Source organism: Hakea prostrata, chromosome 5 (assembly GCF_041222555.1).
Source record: "Hakea prostrata isolate BN-2017 chromosome 5, UWA_Hpros_2, whole genome shotgun sequence".
NCBI classification, from domain to species: Eukaryota; Viridiplantae; Streptophyta; class Magnoliopsida; order Proteales; family Proteaceae; genus Hakea; species Hakea prostrata.
Window position 1 is genome coordinate 53,433,392 of NC_142604.1, and position 19,207 is coordinate 53,452,598.

The 19,207-nt window shown below is 36.4% G+C and overlaps 1 protein-coding gene across 1 annotated transcript; it reads right to left on the bottom strand.

Annotated features, from left to right (window-relative positions):
- Positions 1–412: 412 nt before the first annotated feature.
- LOC149016527 (transmembrane 9 superfamily member 1-like) lies at positions 413–13,595 on the bottom strand. Its single transcript, XM_089154646.1, has 12 exons — positions 13,182–13,595; positions 10,030–10,222; positions 9,819–9,923; positions 9,629–9,646; positions 9,435–9,532; positions 9,197–9,349; positions 8,794–8,928; positions 8,423–8,589; positions 7,479–7,573; positions 6,944–7,317; positions 1,658–1,931; positions 413–1,132 (listed from the first exon to the last, which is right to left on the bottom strand). Exons 1-12 carry the CDS (start codon positions 13,266–13,268, stop codon positions 1,065–1,067), a joined length of 1,767 nt encoding a protein of 588 aa, XP_089010772.1. The 5' UTR covers positions 13,269–13,595; the 3' UTR covers positions 413–1,064.
- Between the last annotated feature and the right edge of the window lie 5,612 nt (positions 13,596–19,207).

Consider the following 19,207-nt stretch of genomic DNA (forward strand, 5'->3'; position numbering starts at 1 on the left):
ACCCTTAGATGTCAAGATTCCCACACCTCAATTTCAATAGATTAATCTGAAGTTCTTTCTTCTTCTTCTTCTTTTCAACTTTTCATCCTATGAATCGATGGAGATTCTGACTGAAGAATTGTGTTCGACAGAATTCCAACTAGACAGAATAAGCATTATAGACTGCCATTTTTTTCTGCGTAAGCCATTCTTAACTACATCCTTTTTTATGTCCCTAAGCCTTTCTAAACTTCCACTTTTATCTCGGTTTAGCTCAAGGCAGACATGAGTGCTCCACATTTAATGCACAGCACTGAAATTAAACCCAACGCTGCCAATTTATAATTATTACTAAACCCTAAGATCAAAATCACTCTCATATCCAATTGAAATTTAAATTTCAACCGTTGGCAGCACAATGCAATGAAATTGAACCAACCTTTGCTGAGTTATAGTTGTTACCAATCCCTAAGATCAAAATTACTCCCACATCAACTCTATATATTCATTTCTGCTTCTATAGCTTTTCCACTCATTAATTTCAAGATCTGCAATTCAATCAATACCAGATTTCAATATCGTATTCAATAATTTGCTCTTCCATAAATCCTTACACAGCAATATAATTTTGGTAAATTCAAGGGATGGCAATTGGAGCAACACAAAAGTATTCGGATTACAAATCTCAGGTAAATAACCACTAACATGTCAAGATAAAAACTGTGGAACAGCCATTAGGATTTAATTGATGGGGGGAGAAGAAAAAATTCAAGACCAAGGGTCATGTCATAACACATGTAGTTTTGAAAGACCAAAAACAGGCTTAAAATTCTAGAAATATGTCAACCCCTGAACTCCTGAATTAAAGATGGCTTTCACTTGCAGCCGTGAGGAGAAGAAGAGAATGCGAAGTCTTCCCCAAAAAGTCCTGAGTCTGAGACAAAAAAGGCATCCCTTCAACCTTTTTGATTCCAAGCTGTATAACAACAGGGTGTTGATCAGGTGACCATGCTTTCTCTTGAACACTGGTGTCTCTAAATGAGACTAAGCAAAAACTATTGACACCCACAATTCCCAGAGCATCACTAGTCACATTTGATGTTCCGGTAAATTCTCCTCACAAAGAGAGTAGAGCCTAAATAACCTACAGCCCCTGCATTCCAACAGATAAATGATAAATCAGAGAAGCAGCAAAACAGGGAACATGAGAAATATCGCATGAGAACCAAATAGAAGTTTTTTTTTTTTTTGGGTCAAAATAGAAGATTAGAAACCAAGGGTAATGCACTCTATTATGCCAAATCTGAGCAGTTAATGGTTTTAAGCTCCTAGATTTGACATCTCTAGTCTTCCATGGTATCTAATATCCCTAACTCCGTAGTTGATCCGACATCTAAGGGAATTTTCACCAATTGAAAGCATTTAATGCTGACATAGAATTACTATTATTCACAAGACAGGAAGAAATCAGGTGTAATACTTCCAACCGGTAATGATGGACGAAGCCATGCATATGGTCCCTGCAAAGCATGAGGACCGATGAGAATATGCATGAAAAGTTATCCAACAAAGGTGGGATTCTCATGTCATCAGGTCAGAGCAATCATGTCACCCTCGTTGTCTGTGGTTAAGATTCCACACAGCCTTTCTATTTCCCTAAAAAAGTCATAGTACTTACCGCAGAGGATTCCCAAACCAAGACAGAACATCAACGTGTATCCAAAATAGAAGCTGGTCTGGAAGAAGCCCGACATCCTAGTCTTGACATAGAAGTAGTATATAGAGTAGAGATACACATAAACAGAAGTAGATGCAGCCGAGAAGAACGAAGTCCACTGCCAGTGATAATTCTCAGCATTTAGCAAGAAATATGTCCCCACAATTGTGACACAAACAGTAACAATAAGGAGAATCACGAAGACCAGCAACATAAAGCCATAGACATAGTACACCTGCCAAGAAAGCAGCAAATCGAATATGTCAGGTCTGAACTATGCATTTAATTATGTTAAGATAAAACTAGAACATAGAAAAGCAAAAAATACATTGATGGCATTTTTTCATGAAAGTAAAAATGATTTGAAAGCATGTCACTTTCCAAATAATTTTATCAGTAAGATCTTGCCATAAATAACCAGAACACCATAAAGGGGGTTTCAACCATTTTTACTTTGTTGATGATGGAAGGTTCACTGAGCCACTAGGGTAGGGTATGCAGGCACAATGACATCTATCTCTTTCATCCTCTATGTGAAATGACCTCGCTACCCGTCAACCTTCAATACCATTTTGGCACACCTCATAGGTGCACTTCTCTATGTCATTTACTAAGAGGATTCCATTAATTTATTTATAGGAAAATTTTACACACCGCAAAAACTTTGCCCTATTGCACAAACACTCCATGGAAATGCAAAAATGGCACAAACACCACTTAGTGATTGATGAAATTCCACCCTCGGTCCATTTGATTGTTATTTCCCGTTTAGTTAATGTTTATTAGTTTCTATTTCCAAAAATACCCATTACACCGGTGTTACATTACCTTAATGGTAATGCAAAAATGGCACAAACACCACTTAGTGATTGATGAAATTCCACCCTCGGTCCATTTGATTGTTATTTCCCGTTTAGTTAATGTTTATTAGTTTCTATTTCCAAAAATACCCATTACACCGGTGTTACATTACCTTAATGCCCATACCAAAATCTACTTGTCTTCATTCTGGTTGTCTTCTCTCATCATTGATTCATAGTCCTGTTCTGTAACTGTTAGGCTTGTATTCCACAAGAAGATTTACATTGATTGATTCGGTTGGATTCAATCAATATCCTATAAATTTTCCTATTCCAAATGAAGAAACAAATCCCTCTTACTATTTTACCTATTCTTACTCGCCAATGCTTTGCTTCCTATGTTCAATCCCTGCAGCTAGGGTATTGAGTTCATCATCACTGCTAATTGATTTGAAGTTCTGATTGTTTATCATGGCTTTTTCTTAATTAGTTTTCTTACTTCCGTTATTTCCTTCTTATCTAAGCATATATGATGTAACCAACCCCAGTCATTCCCAAAAGAGCCAAAAAAGGGCCCAAGCCCATTCAAACATTGAAGCCAACCCCCGGGGAACCAGTCCAAGGGCAAATTGGTCATCAATCACCCCCTGGATCGAGTCCTAATTAGTTGGATCGAATCCAGCTAATATTTGGAGTTAAATTTTGTTTTTATTTTGTTATGTGGAGTCCTAGTTGGAAGGTTATTTAAGAGTTTCAGTTTAAGTTGGAGTTAATTGTTTGGTTGTGATAGGGTTCCTTATCCAAAGGAATCTTATCCTTTAGAGTTGTTTCTTATTTAATTATCTGGTAGAGTTTGTTTTATCTTGAAGTTAGTTATTTGAGTCCTTAATTAGTAAGTCTTTATTACATAAGAGTCCAAATAGTTGGATCCTACCAGTTAAGGAATCCCCAGTTGAATCAAAGTGCCACATAATTTGGCTATAAATAGCCTCAGTTATTCTGAATAAAGCAGAGGTTGGATTATTTGAGTAAATCAGACGCTTGGGCCATGGGGAAGGAAATTCTTACGGCCTGGGCGGGAGAGTAATTCTCAAGTTTATTTCTGTAATTCAGCAAATTCCAGCAATCATCCAATTCTACAGTAGTGCACACACAAATCACAGCAGCCCAAGTAAGTTGAAGGTCACCCCTACCCCATCACATCTTCCCTCTCTCACTTTCCCTTCAGTTCCAGCTAGCTCCCAGCCCTTCCCTCACCTTCTCCATCAATTACAAGGCACCCCCGCTCCCTCCCTGTTCTGTGCATTGCAGAAACATCACCCCACACACCTGCAGGCCCTTGAACCCTTCCCCTTCTCCCATTCGACTCCCTGTTTAGGCAGAAAATAGACAAACAGTAAATTTCAGAAAATTTCTGCAACTTCTATGTCACTTCTGAGATCTGAAAACCTAAATTCTGCTACCATTCAGACCCAATTGCGCTGGTTCTTATTAAAGAGGATCCTGGAAGATCTAACCCAGACCCTGGGTTACATTAATCTATTTTTCAGGTTAAATTGGTTTGAAGTTAGAACCCCAGTCCTTAGCAGGCTGGAACTTATAAGCAGTTCCCCAAAGTCTATTGATGAACCAACCCAATAAATCCACTCATAACAAGTTCCTATATGATTTCTGGTCTAATTCAAGACTCAGTCAGTAGACACTAGACACTCCAGTAGTAGTGGATATTGTGGAAGGGAATTAGGAAGTCTTCATAGTCCTCCTTACACTTTAATCTTTCCTTGAATCCTAGGCGTCATTGAAAGAAAATGCAGTGTAAATAGTTTCTATTCTACATAAATGGAAAAAAGAGAATCTCATTTTATTCTCTTCCAATTGTTGGATTGTAGTTGCTATTGTGTGATCAAACCAAGAATTTCATTGAAATACTTGGGCTTCATTTTCATTTGCCATAAAATTAAGAGTTCTATTGTTAGATAATCTAGTTTAAGCTTCATAGTCCAGATTTCATCTTTCATTAATTTTCACCGTTCCCTTTTATCCTATTTCATCTCGTTTCAGTGTTTGGAGTTTCCGTCTGGAGTTTGATCTTTTCTTGATGCTTTTGTTTTCAGAGGAGAAGGAATCATACATAATGTGTAGGGACTTCGTGGAGGCCATTGCCAAACAAGCTACTCACCTTGAATTTGGCTTTGGGCGCGGAGCAGGTAGAGCAGACAGTTCAAGAGAAAAGAGTTTTAAGGTTTGATTGGGTTCTAATTTCATGTAATCTAAGAAGATAAGTGACATGAAAAGAGACATGGAGTGGAAGAAGATTCCAGTTTCAGTGACGAGGTTAAAGGAGGAGATGGGTAGGAGTAAGGAGATAAAAATGAAGATCAGCTTGGGAATTTCCCTTGCTTCATAACTTCCCCAACTTCACAGATTCGGCCACTCAACCACCCCCCCCCCCCTACAGAGACAGACTCATATCTCCCTGATTCCCGCCCGGGCGGGGGGGGGGGGGGAGACAGGCAACACCGGATTAGAGGGCCAACAACCGCGAAAAAGAGGCGGGCCGGGGGGGTGAGAGGAGGGAAGAGTTGCAGGCAACACCGTATTCATTTAAGACTAAGAAGAGGAGATGAAAAATAAAAAAGAAAGGAGAAGTAGTAGAATTAGGGTAATTTTGTCTTTTAATGTTTACATCCAACAACAGAAAGGGGCATAATTACCAATTTGGCATATTTGTGGGGTGTCTATGATTTATGTCATAGTTTTTGGGGTGTCTCTGAAATGTTCTGTTTCTTTATATATATACATTTGAGACAGACAGATCCAAGGTTCACTGCTAACATGTTGTGGTCAAGCACAAAAATAAAGCTTCAAACTAAAACTCACTGAATAAGGACATGATTTTTTTGGGGGGTGGAGGAAGTTAAATGTGCCAATAGAGGCTATACGTGGCAGTTATGATTGTTCAAAAGGGTCAACTGGACCTCAGTATACTTTATTTTGGCCCTAGGTGGACATACCTCAGGCTTAGTGGGGTAATGTTGGCACACGGGATTAGCAATTATGAATATTTAATTTTTACTTGGGTCCTTAAAGTATTATTTTGGAATTGCAATCTTTAAGTAGGCTTTGCTTGTAGATCTTAGAAGGATTTGGAAATCTTAACTTTAATTTGAGTTTTTTTAAATGATTTGGAGTCCTTCATGAGTCAATTTGGAGTTTTAGAAGGCGCATGTTTATGTAATACTTTAATCCCCCCCCCCCCCCAAATAAAATAAAATAAAAAATCAACTGGAGAATGATTTGAACAAAATATAGGTTTTGCTAACCCTGTTGGAGCTGTTGAACAATCCATAGAGGATTGATATCGCATCACTTGGATCTCTTTTCTTCCTCCCAAGAAGATGTTCAACTATTCAAGCCACTGTTCAAGAAGATATTCCAACAAAGTTGAATCATCCCGAACCCCTCACCATCTTCTAATCCTCTAATCCCCAACCCTAACACCCTCTTGGAATCTCTGTTTTCCACAAACCTCTACTCACCAAAAACCTTCCACAGCCTTATTTCACCAATTAGAAACCATTTAAATTCAGCCTACTGCCTCCCCACATCAACCACTAAACTCGATCCACCTTTCTGCCTATTCACCCCCCCCCTACATTCCATTCCCTAACCGGAAGGCCAAAAAAGCTGTCCTATATTATCTCAAATTTGGAGCAACAATAGCCAATAGGCCCCTCACCACTCAGTCCAATCCCCGACCAAATTCAATCAGTTAGACTTAGTTTCACCTAAATATTCCAAATCTCAAAACCCTAATCCTAATTTGCTAAACACTTAAAGTTCAGGATTCCATAAAACCTAAACATTCATTGATAGCTTCCCAGTCATCTGCCTGACTAAACCTGACCATCAAACCCCAAGAAATAACCTGATCCTTGTCCCAAAGTAGATCCCATACTCTGTTTGACCTATTCAAACTTGGCTGGTTTGTAGTAGATCCTGGCTAATAGCTCCTAATTGATCTCCCTCCCAATCTAGGAGTCATTAGAAAAACAGGAAATGGTGAAGACTGAACAGTCAAGATATTGCACTTGACTGCGCAGTACAGAAAAATTATGGCATTTCCTTTATTTTTTTAACTATTTAATTCTTCTATGTATATATAAAGCCAATAATCTATCTTCTTTGTGCCTTCTCTATGTCAATCATAAAACATATAGACTCTTCAACAAACCTATATTACAATATTTACAAAAGGCAATAATTAGTCCTATATTATCATCTCAGGAAAAAAAATATAATACAAAATATCTGAATAATACATCAATGCAAAGAAAAAAGAATATATGATAGAAACCATGTAATGCATCCATATCTAAAAACATACAAATTGCTCAAAACATTATCCTTTTTCACCTAATTGAAATATAAATTGAGTATTATTTACCTTATAATTCCAAAAGGATGTGAAAACAAAATACATTTCGATAAAGATGCTGCCAAAGGGAAGTAAACCTCCCATCATAGACACAACTGATGGTCTGAGATACCATTTCTTCTCAGGGATGGGACGGGGAATGGTCTTGACACGACAAGGATTGTTAGGAGCACCACTCCAATTTCTTCCAACAACTGTACCAAGAAGTGCCAGAGGAAAGGAGATGAAAGCCCAAATTACAAACACCACCACCATCGTCCCAAAGGGAATAGCAGCTAGGGAACCATAGAATATAGCAATTGTGTTAAGGATGAAACCAATGCCAAAGCACATGAAGGGGAAAAGGGATGCCGTGAGGATCATCGATTTTATCCAGTTTTTCCCTGGGAAAATTAAGAAAAAGCAAACAGAAGTATTAAATTTCTCATTTCCAATATGGCAAAGAATATCATCTAAATAGCAGGCTAGAAATAAGTATTCCTAAATCCTACAAAAAAGTAGGCAGCCTTCAAAAAGAACCAAGGAAGATGGATGAGAAACATACCGCCACTGCGCGAATATAATCCACCAGTTACATAACCCGAAATAAATGATGTAAGAGCATAACATACTATGAAAGTTGTGATAATTGCGCCTCGCCTGATACACACAAAACAAAGAAGAGAATGAAATAAACAAACTATTACCATAAATGAGGGTGGATAAAATCACAAAACAAGGTAGCAAGAGACTTGAAAATGGCAGGATTAATAAAACCATCAAGTATATCGTAGAAAGGTGGCCAACATGGTACATAGATTAAAATCAATCAAATATATAAAGATACACCCAGTTTGTGTCTTCAATCCTGGTCACCACAACCCACTCCCCCTTTTTCATTTCCCATAGACTCACCCAAAAAAAGGAAGAAGAATAAGAAGAAAAACCAATTAAAAGACAGCACAAGAAGGGCAGTTACCCCCACACACTGACCATATCCAAGCAACAATTTGAGCCAAACCACGATCTAATTTGCTAAAGCTGAGGTCTCTTAAGTTCAGAGTATAAAGAATGCTCACTGCAGTCCTAACTCCCCTAAAGAATTCACTTTTTTTTTAAGTAATTTGGGTATATTGGTTGCAGCAAATTATACGTACATCTCCTGAAGGGACAATTAAAGGAAATTACATATATTAATTTAAAAATAAAATAAAATAAACATATTAACGGTGTCAAATTGTCCCAAAAGAATGATAAGGTCTAACATACACCCCAACCCCCCCCCAAAAAAAAAAAAAAACAACCAACCCCACATGGAAGCAAATCAATCAATCAGAGGCAATCAGATGCATCCTATACATGAAGACAGAGAGAAAAGAGAGAGCAAGGGAGAGAGAGAGAGGCAAAAGAAGTGGAATAAGATGAAGACATGATACTCTTAATTAGCATATCAAATAACCTTAACATAAATAAGGGTACATTTCATCAAAGTCAGGAATGATAACATACCCGACATACAACATTCCAATGATTGCCAATAGGATTACAAGGAGAACAAGCATTGCCAGTTGAGCACCTGTGCCAACAAGAGCAGAAAGCAGAACCAAATTGCGGGGAGGCCGGAAAACATCGCCATGGACAAGCTTCCAGCCAGACTCCTCATTCACATCCCTTTCCTGATCCAGAAACATGAGAAAAGAAGAGAGGGGGGGATCAATCCCTAAGTTACTGGATCTACTAAGGTTAAGAACAAAAACCCATCTTTAATTGGAAATGTGGATGAATGAATTATGGGGGGACAAGGGAGAAGCAGAGTAAATCAACAAAGTGAAAGAAAGGACATTAAGAGGCTAATCATTTAAAAGTTCAGGCAGTATCACCAGACTCTCCAGATCGTCATCTTCCCGAGCGTATTTTGCATAGTCATTTCTCAGAGTTCGCATTAAAATCATTGACACCAAGCCAGTGAGGAAGATAACCATCATGAAAGAATTGAAAATGGAGAACCAATGAATCTGTAAATAGAATCATTCAACAATCAGAATCTGTTGTAATCATGTAATGCAAAGAACACAACAATCACAAGATTTGTAACGGTTAATCTGGCTGGTTATACTTATGCAATCATATAGACAGTCTTCAACAATCTCAACGTTAAAATTAGCAACAAATTACCCCAAGGGGAAGAAAAGAAAGATTATCAGTGCAGTAAATGACCATTAAATAACCAAATTTCCCAATGACTACATGAAAACAAATGTACCAACAAGAAACATTATCCACCTGGTGTTCAAAGAAAGGATAGTCCAGATAAATGTCAAAACGTCGAGCAAAAGTAACATTTGTTGGGATCCATTTGACAGAATATGTCAAATCCAGATTCTTCCCTACTTCCAGAGGTTTAGGCTTGTCCTGAGTGAGATTGACATGAATAATCTGGAAGAGAAAATATTTAATAAAAATTTATGTCACAGTCAATTCCAAGCAAATCCAACAGATGAACAACAACTTTAAAATAAACCTGATCTCCGTTGTACTTGACAATAATATTCTTATGTGTATAAAGCAAATGCTTGTTGTTATCATTGTTTCTATCAGGATGGTGCTCACCAACAAAACCTGATCATAATGGATATGAGTTTAATCAGATGGCCAATGGAGTCAGATAATAATTGAGGACTTATAAAATGAATGAAGGTGAGAAGAGCGCCCTACCCCACAAAGGCAAATCATCTGGAATTGAATTTGTCAGGAAGGATGCAGAGAAAAGACGGTTCAATTGAGGAATATGTCAGAACAGTAAACTAATCAGTAACCAAGGAGCAAAATAAAGGAAAAAATTCCTCCCAAATTTAAAGTTCATGGAGAGTTGGAGTATCATTGCTGGAAAAGAAGACTAACATACCCATGAAGAATTCAAACCAATAATTACTCTCAATTGCATCCTTGAATTGCTTAACCTTTGCTGCATCAAGTTCAATCTCACATATTGAAGCCTTTTCCACATTTTCTGCCAGAAGGAGGGAAAAAAAGCCAAATAATGTACATCCTACTTTGAGCTCCTCAACCATCTTTAATAACAAAATTAACCAAAAACAAAACAACAGATTACATACTCTGAAACTTTATTTCAATTTGACTGTCGATAAGCTCATTCCCGCCAAGAACCTCTCCGAGGCCACCCCATTTGTGAGCAGCATTTGTAGATGTTTGGCAAAACGGAAGGATATAATAGTTGTACGTTTCTTGTGGATTATTATAGGGCCCAACCTTGTTCACCCAGAGAGTCACCTGATCATCTGGTTGATACTGCAGGCAGAAGACCCAAACTTGTCAGTAATTTCCAAAAGGACTTAAAATGCCACCTACTCATCTCAATTACAGGCAAGTAAGTGAACTTGAACATTTCTATAGGAAGTCCAATAGTAAATAAGTTGTTCATATCACTTCAATTCACACACCAGAAACCTACTGGTTCCACTAATCAAGTAAATGCCTAAATGCTTGGACAGATTCAGATGTCCCAAAACCTCTTGGTCAGGTGTAGCCTCTCGGGGCTTCAAAATGGCATGCATTTACAACCAACATTCAATCGCCATCTACCAGCAAAAAACTGAAAACAAATGTTCTTGATCTAAAACTTATCTCAACTTGTATTAAAGATTAAACCATACAGCCTCACCAATAATAATAGCTAATTCAATATTTAGATCTTCATGAAGTCATGACTCATTAGCAGACATTTCTCAACCAGCAATATCTACGGTAAGCAACAGCTGAACAAAAACCGAAATTTGATGATTTGACATATAATGAGAATTTGAGGATTCCAGGTAGCATGCAATATACCAACCAAAAAGATTCTCTATTTAATAAAATAGGAGCCCCAATTCCTAAAACTCAAAAGTAACCAGCATTCTCCAAAGTAAGGTTTTAAACAAAATATTAGGCTGTCAGAGTTCTCATGTTTCCTGATTTTAAATACACAAGGTGCACATTAGAATGACAGAATCATCACAAGAATATGACTAAAACTTTATGGTGAATCCTCAATTATTGGCAGCAAAGCTGAAAACCATGAAATCACAATCTTATGAAACATTTATAGTGCGAAGACCAAAAAGAATACCATGAAGTTGAATAAAGGGGGGGGGGTTTAATGAGAGATGAATTGTATTGAAATCTAAGAGTAGCATCAAACAGTAATACAAGGAAAAACAACTGCAGCATAGCAAATAGACTACCTTGGATATAAATTTTTGGACTAAAATAATAATCCACAAATATTTGGAGGTGGGGGAAAGCAGATGCCCTGAGCATCATATCTGTAAATAGTAGAGGAAAGGCCTAAATATCTGAAAATTGATACAACTAGTTTGACTGAGTAGCAAAACATTTGGTTAGGCACCACATGTATTAACTGAATTCTTTGAGGTTAAAAGAGTCTCTTTGAAAGCTCTGTTTGTTTGTCATAAGACTATATCTAGAAATTTCACTGTCATAAATTACACTTCTTAAATGTAAAATATTATATGTTAAAAAGAAATTGATGTTCTTTCCATAAAAAGACAAACATTGGAACATCTTTTAAAAAGTAAAACTTTACATGTTTAAGTTTTTTAAAGCCTCCCTTTGTTTCAGGGTAAAATTTTACATGAAAGTTTTTTATGCAAAATTTTTCAATTAAAAAAGTCAACACCTTAAATTTTTAAATGTTGAAAAGTGTCCCAATATTTATTTTATTATGGGGAAAACATTAAAAAAATTTCAACATATAGAATTTAACATTCACGACGTGAAATTTACCCCGTAGAATTTTCTAGCTAAAATTTTTCATCAAAACAAACAAAGCTTAAAAGTTAAAATTAAATGCAGAAGCAAACAAAGATGTAGCGTATAAGTAGGAAATTTGAAAATCAACATGGTAAATATCAATAAGCTTGTTTCACAGAATATTCCTTCAACCATAGATGCTTATGTTATGCAAGAGATATACAATACTGATAAGAGAGGAAGAGAAGAAACCTTGGGTTATGAATGAAAACTCAGTCCATTATGAAATTAACAAAATGAATTCTCAGTTTAGTGTAGCCACTAACCAACAAGGAGGGTATTTAAGAGGAAGGATCAAATTATGTGTAACACATTCTTGCAACTACTGACTTTGGTTTTCAAAGGCTGCACAAAAATGAAATTTTAACCAATTTGCGTCATGAAATTTAAGATTTAACTTCTTTTTAGATAGCTAGGGTATGAAATTATGCCTCCAATGACAAACACCCTACCCCAACCTTCCCTCTCCAGGGAAAAAAAATTAAATAGTTGATTAATAGATGAACGAGTTTCCAGAGTGCACTGAACATAGTACCAGGACGAAGAGATTCAGAAGCATGACATTTAAGATTAATAACATTCCTCCACATTTGCATCCAAATTTAGAATTTTTTTCATACTAAAATGTGGCTTATCATCTCTACACTGAAAGTGTAACATATAGTTTAAAATTGTAATCCAAACAAATCGAATGCATCAAAGCCAACAAACTTGGATCCTCACACTCTAAACAATGGTCATAACAAACAATACAAGACCACAGGTAATAGAACCTACAGAATGGTTGCATTCCTCTCCGAGTCAATTTTTTGTATTCCTTGAAGGCAAAATTATATGTTACCCAGAACAAGATACCCAGTTCAAAGTAACAAAGTAAGCCTTACAAAATTCATAAGAGTTAAAAAAAAAAAAAAAAAAAAAAAACCATTCCACAATCAGCAACAGAAATTTCAAATAAGGATCCGATAAATAACCCAGAAAGTTAACCCAACGCGATCTAACCCAAAAAAGTTGTCACTCCAAAACGGATCCAGAAGAAATTTCCCACCCTAGAAATCGAACCCCCATTGTCTAGTTAAAAAAAAAAAACGCCACTTAGTTCAATTCCCCACCCACCGACACCACAGCCAAAAAATGAAAAAACCTTAGACCTCACATTAGTTCAGAACAAAGATAACCACATCGGAAGCTCCAAATACCAGGAAATGTCCCCAAGCTGCAATCTTCAACAGCCCAACAAAGAGCACTCACTAAAGACACTATGTCCAGAATCATAACTGATGGAACAAAATTCAGGCCTTTGCCTACAGACCACTTTGCAGATCTAAAGTAATGGAAAAGCAGGTGCGGAAATACCAAATCAACAAAATGATCCAATACCAATGACAAGAATTCTCTCGAACAGTGAGATAACTAGGGTTAAATGAAAAATTACCTTGTGATCAGACTCAGAAGCGAAAGCGAGAGAGAAGACGAGAAGGAAAGGCAATAACAGAGACAAGGATCGAACGGTGGGAAGCATAGCTGAGGCGGTCCGATCTGGATAGTGAGTAAAGCCTCTCTCTCTCTCTCTTTTCTTCTGCACCGTTTGTTTCCCTCTTAGTTGCTTTGCTTCCGTTCTTCCGTTCTTCTGCGTTATGCACTCAGTAACCTCGAACGACCGATGAAGGAGAGAGCGACCCCGGTTTTACTCGCTGCTAATCACTGATGAAGAAAGAACGACAATGAGATGACAGGCTTGAATGCTTAATTCTCTGGTTTCGGCTTTCTACTTCTTGGTAATGAAACGGTGAAAATGTATACTGGAAGACGGTACATGGGAGGCGAAATTCCGGAAACGTCAATAAAAATCAAGTCCATATCTTTGTGAACCAAATAAATTAATGGTAAGAATTTTTTTTTTTTTTTTTAATGTATAAATTTTATGGTAAGAGCTCGATTCTATAGTGCCAAGCCATGTGAAATCCCTAGCTTTCAACTCCGCAGGGTGGCTTAGTCGGCAAAAGATCAATTTCAAAGGTTAGACTTCAAATCCCTTGAGGCTAGGGATAAAACTCTGTCTTGTACCTACCCTGAGAAGTAGTCAAGGTGCACGTAAGCTTGTCCTAACAATTTTTTTTTCTTTGTTTGTATTAAAAGATGTTTATTTGAAAAAGAAACCTCTAGGAAAAATACAATTTGTAGCATCATAATACAAACACCAATGTATGAGAAGGGTAGATGAAGTAATTAAAGGAGATTGATGATAAGCAGCAAAAGAGGCTAATTTATCAGCTACACTGTTTCTTCTCTCAAAGTGTGAGAAAAAGAAATAAACTCAAAATCTTTCTTTATCTTGGATTATTGCCCTAACAATCTCAATTCCAAAAATAGAATAAAAATCCCTACATTTTTTTTTTCTTTTTTTTTTCCCCTTTTTGTGTATAAAAAACAATCCCTAGCTTTCCATGGGCTCTTTTATTGGCTAGCACAAAGTCATAGTAATTTCAACTAGGAGTCCCATTTTTATCCCTAAATCCCTAGCTTTTTATGGGCTTTTTCATTGGCACAAGCCAGGGAGAGGATTATGTCTTGGGTTGTTTCCTTTTTGTGATGGAAATTCTTTTCTAGAATACTCAAAGCTTGCCATGAGCTCGAAGGGTTTCAAGGCATTAAGATTGCTATATCCTCTCCAAAGATCACTCACCTTTTCTTCGCAAACAACACTTTTATCTTTTGTAGGGCTTTAGAGGAGGATTTTCAAACTATAAAAGTTGCCCTTGATCTATTTGCTTCTCTTATAGAACAAGAGGTTAATTTCCAAAAAAAATAGGATTGATTTCAGTCTTAGAGTTGGCCAAGAGGATATCAGAATGCCTTGACCTTTGCTTGGATATCCCTCTACTGATTGTAAGTGTTTGGGCACAAATTTATTCCATTCTAAATCAAGCATTTTGGATTATTAATTTTTAATTGAAACAAGTTAAAGCCTGCTTAGCAAGTTTGAAATTTAACTGCCTTAGTTTTGCACGTCTCAACCATCCCATCCTATCGTATGGGGTGCTTCGCTCTTCCAAAACAAGCTTGTTCCCAACTAGATGCTCTAGCTAATCACTTTTTGGAATGATACAACAGGTATTCTCGCTCTTTTCACTCTATTATTTGGGATAAAGCATGTCCTCCTTTGAATGTGGGGGGGATGGGCTTTAGAAAATTATGAATTCATAATAGGGCATTGTTGCTAAAAATACTTGGCGAGTTGGTGGTTGCTTTCTAAGCCTCAATCCTTATGGGCTCGTGTTTTAAAAGGCAAACATTTCTCGAGAAATTTGTGTTTTGACCCTCGTGTCCAAAGAGAGCGAGGATCCAAAATTTGGAATGCTTTGACTTCTATGGCCTCAAAACTTAAAAAAATGGTCCTTGCTTCGGTGGGAGACAGTTGTATCCTATCCTTTTTGCACTATCATTGGTGCCTGGGTCAAGGGATGCGACCATTCCAACATCTCTTTGGATCCAAAATGGTCCCAAATGGATTTCGGACTTCCGCAATCACAATTCTTAGAATAATAATCTCCTACTATCCTTATTACCTATCCATTGGATTGATAAAGTCAATTCGGTTAGTTGTGGGGTAGCAGGGACTCTTGTCGATGTTTGCTTTCTTCCTCTGCTTTGTTTTCCACTAAGTTTGTTGCCAAGGCTCTAAATCTGACAAACTCTTGTTCCAACACTAATAAGAAAATGGTGGTGGTTTTTTGGAAATTCCAAGTCTTCCTCGATTCATAGATTTCTTTTGGAGCCTTATTAATGGGGGCCTAATAGTTAAGGTCTCTATCAATAAAAGGAAACATTCTAACCTATGGTGTCACTTTTGTTGGAAAAAAAAAAACTTTATGGCGTTTGGTTTTATCTTGTACTTAGGTTAAACGAATTTGGGCAGCAAAGCCTTTGGGGTGTCGCACTAAATTTCTACATGCTTCATCCTTTCTTCATTTATATGTTCAATTTTGTATTTCTTTTCACTGGTGATTTGAGACATTGGAATGGTTGTTTAATTCATCATGATTATTTTTTATTATATTCAGCAGATACGAAGCAAACATCTCTTTACCAACATAGGGCTAAATCCCCTTAAGCTAATACAAACTATCAAATTTTCAATTAATCAAGTTGCAATGGGTCTCAAACCTAACTCCCAAACCCCCCCCCCTTGCTTTCTTGTTATGATTTCTCGTAGGATGGATTGTTGAAACCGGTTGAGGAATTTGCATGCACACTATAATTGTTGTTGTAATTACAATACTCCTTTAGAGCTGAAACGTATCAGAAGTATTTTCTTTAAGGCATTTAGACACCCCAATTTGTGCAATACGGATTCTAAAAGCTTCTTCACCCCAAGATCAGCCAACCCAAACCTTTAAGGTTGTACCCCAAAAAAGTTACTCAAGGTGTAATCAGGTTATGTTCACTGTTTAACAAAATAACAGGGAGAGAGAGAGAGAGAGAGAGAGAAAGAGGAGGAGGAAATTTAGTGTCAAGAATGAACACGAAAATGGGTTTATATAGAGCCCCAAAGGCTGCGAGTGAAAGGGTAAGGACACCTCTCTTTGTGAGGGTACCTTTTAGCTCAACTCTCTTCAGGAAAGTACCTCCAGCTAACCTCCCTACAAAAAAGTGCCTCTCAAATGGCATCTCCACGTTTTCACCCAGCAATGGGCTTTCCGGAATAGAGCCCATGACAAGATGGGCTTGTCCCAAGTCCCAAGTCATATAGAAATATTAATATTAATATATTTCTATATAGTCATAGTAGGATAGGGTCATCAACAGGGTTTAGGCCCGGTTCGCGTCGCACAGGGTTTGAACCTTAACCCAAATTAATATTAATAAGCCCTTACTATATATAAACGATATAATCAACTCCTCTCAACCCGATGTGGGACTAAATAAAACCATGGATAAAAGACACGATTAAAACAGACATTTATATAAAATAATATTAATAAGTTTTAAACATATTTACAACATGGATGCACAGCTAATGGGCTTTTGTTTGCTTCTCATTCTTTGGTTATCAGAGGTTTAACTGTGCATGGAGTGAACCAAAGTAGATGGATGTTTTGTTTTGTGCATGGTAATAATTATAGGTGGAGCATTCTAATGTCAAGGATCGTATCTATTTACTAGTTGAGGCAATGAAGGCAAGTCTATCCACACTATAGAGGAGAAAATACAAATCCAAACCATCATCTCTGATTTTGAAAAGCACAAGTGGTTATCAAAACCAACACAATTGTGGCCTTTCTGTTTAGTCCCCAGTCTCTTAGATATAATCAACTACTTAGGAGAATATTTCATAAGTGCCCTTCTTTTGTCCAACAACTAATCTGCTATATAGTTGTATCTAGCTCTAATATTTACTAGTCTAGAAGACAATTAATTCTACTATTATTTAATTTCTTGTATTTTCTTTTTTATCATAGAAAAACCAAGAATCTCGTATTCACTTTACACTTTTTAGATTTTTTTTTTCTTTGAAGTAAAATAAGTAAGAAACATATTATTGGTTTGGGAGGCAATTAATGTTCCCAGACAAAAGGGTATGCAAAATGACCATAACACAATTTCTTACTAACTCTTACTTGAATGATCTAATTGATCAAGGCATCAACGGAAGGACCACAATATAAAACATGATTCATTTTTTTCAAATAAATATTATGTGTGTAGGTGTTCTCTAAGGCATTATTGTACGTGTTAATATTGCAGGCAATGGCAGAGATTTTCCTGGGTTAGGATTGGGCGCACCCTCCCCTAGTCTTTTGAAAATTTTTTAAGGAGACCGCTCTTGTCCTCTTTCCATGTGTGAAATACTAGTACTTGCCCCTACTTGAAAAAAAAATTAACGATAAAGACAATAGATAGAAAGGTCAGTGTTAATAGATAACATTTAGAGTATTAAACAAATATATTGAAACTAAGAAGCAAAATTCACCACTACTAAGGTGAAAAACGAAAGAAGGTATTGGAGCTAGAAGTTTGGTTTCATGGACTAAACTCTTCCTTTAAAACTTCAACTTTTTTCCCCTTTTTTTTAATAGTACTAAAATTAAAGCTTCAACTACAATACATGCAAAAAGTTCAATTGTCTTTTCTTTTTTGTGCATTTTCTCATTGTGTGCAAATTTCTACCAAGCAATGGGTTCTCACTTTCTTAGAAATTTGGTAATCATCATTTTCCCTGTGTCCCCTAAATGTTGAATTTTGATTCTGGCCTCGATCATGGGTGAGATTTTTGGGGCCTTAGTGGTCCTTTGTATTTCGTTTAGTGTCCAATTGGCCATGACTCCCTACCCCATTTTCCATTTTATGAAACTAGTTTTTAATATAATTACTTATATCAATACCTTTAGTTATACAATATTATTATAAAAATTGTACTCTTTTTTTTTTTTTAATAAAACTTACTTCCCTTCCCTTCACCTTTCATTTAATTGTAAAATAACAAAAAAATTTTAGAGTTTGATGAACAATATTTGATAATTGAAAAGTTCTGTTAACAATTTTAGTTTTAATCTTACCCAAAAAAAAAAAAGTTGTAAGGAACCAATCCTATGAGTATTATGTATATTAAATAATTTGAAAATTAGAATTCTGTCTTGTTTAGTAATGTGAAAGTAGGATTTTAATGATTTTAAGTACTCAAATTTTTAATCACTTAGGTTCAACTATTTCCCTATAACTATAGCATAGATCATTCCTAATTTTCTATAATTCCAAAACCTTCAGTAGATAGTTTTTTAATTACTTACCTTTTATTTTTGCAAGTTTAACTCTTTGCCTTTAAATATAAACAAACTTTTATTGATAATTATTACTTTCATGACATTACCTTTTTATATCCAATAATATATTATTTTAGGTATATGTATGTGTGTGTATATATATATATATATCTTGACCCCAGTCGCAGGTTTGGCCACGTACACTTTTAGTAGGGTCTTACAATTTCCTAGTTCCTTGATGGCTCCCCGACATACGTTTTGAGACTAAAGAAGTGATTACCAACAAGGACAAGTTAAACAAAAATTGGTTAAATTAATAAATTTTGTGAAGTAAATCATACCCTTGGGTTGCCCGCTAGTGGGTGTGTGGATCTACAAGAAGATTAAAGGATGTACAAATGATAATCTACTAATGTATACAACGCAGAAATATAGGGGGGGGGAAAAAATGGTGGAAGACGGGGACGCCCCCTCCATCTTTCTGATATATATATATATTTATTTTTATATATACTATATATAGGTATATATATATATATATAAATAAATATATAAATATTTAACGGGACTTTCGTATTGTATCCGATACGTTTATGAGTCAAGTCGACAAAGTGGATTTGTCGGAGGTCCTTGTAAATATTTAGTTGAGTATTGTTTTTCCTGCTTAAAAAAGAGAGAAAAACTATCATCGAGCCCG

What these genes read in the sequence shown, in the direction of transcription:
- LOC149016527 (XM_089154646.1), bottom strand. Translation starts at nt 13,268, where the DNA reads ATGCTTCCCACCGTTCGATCCTTGTCTCTGTTATTGCCTTTCCTTCTC. An exon ending in TCAAGTACAACGGAGATCAG is followed by an intron (nt 9,350 to 9,434) that starts GTTTATTTTAAA and finishes TTTCTCTTCCAG; the next exon opens with ATTATTCATGTCAATCTCAC. An exon ending in ATGACGATCTGGAGAGTCTG is followed by an intron (nt 8,590 to 8,793) that starts GTGATACTGCCT and finishes TTTCTGGATCAG; the next exon opens with GAAAGGGATGTGAATGAGGA.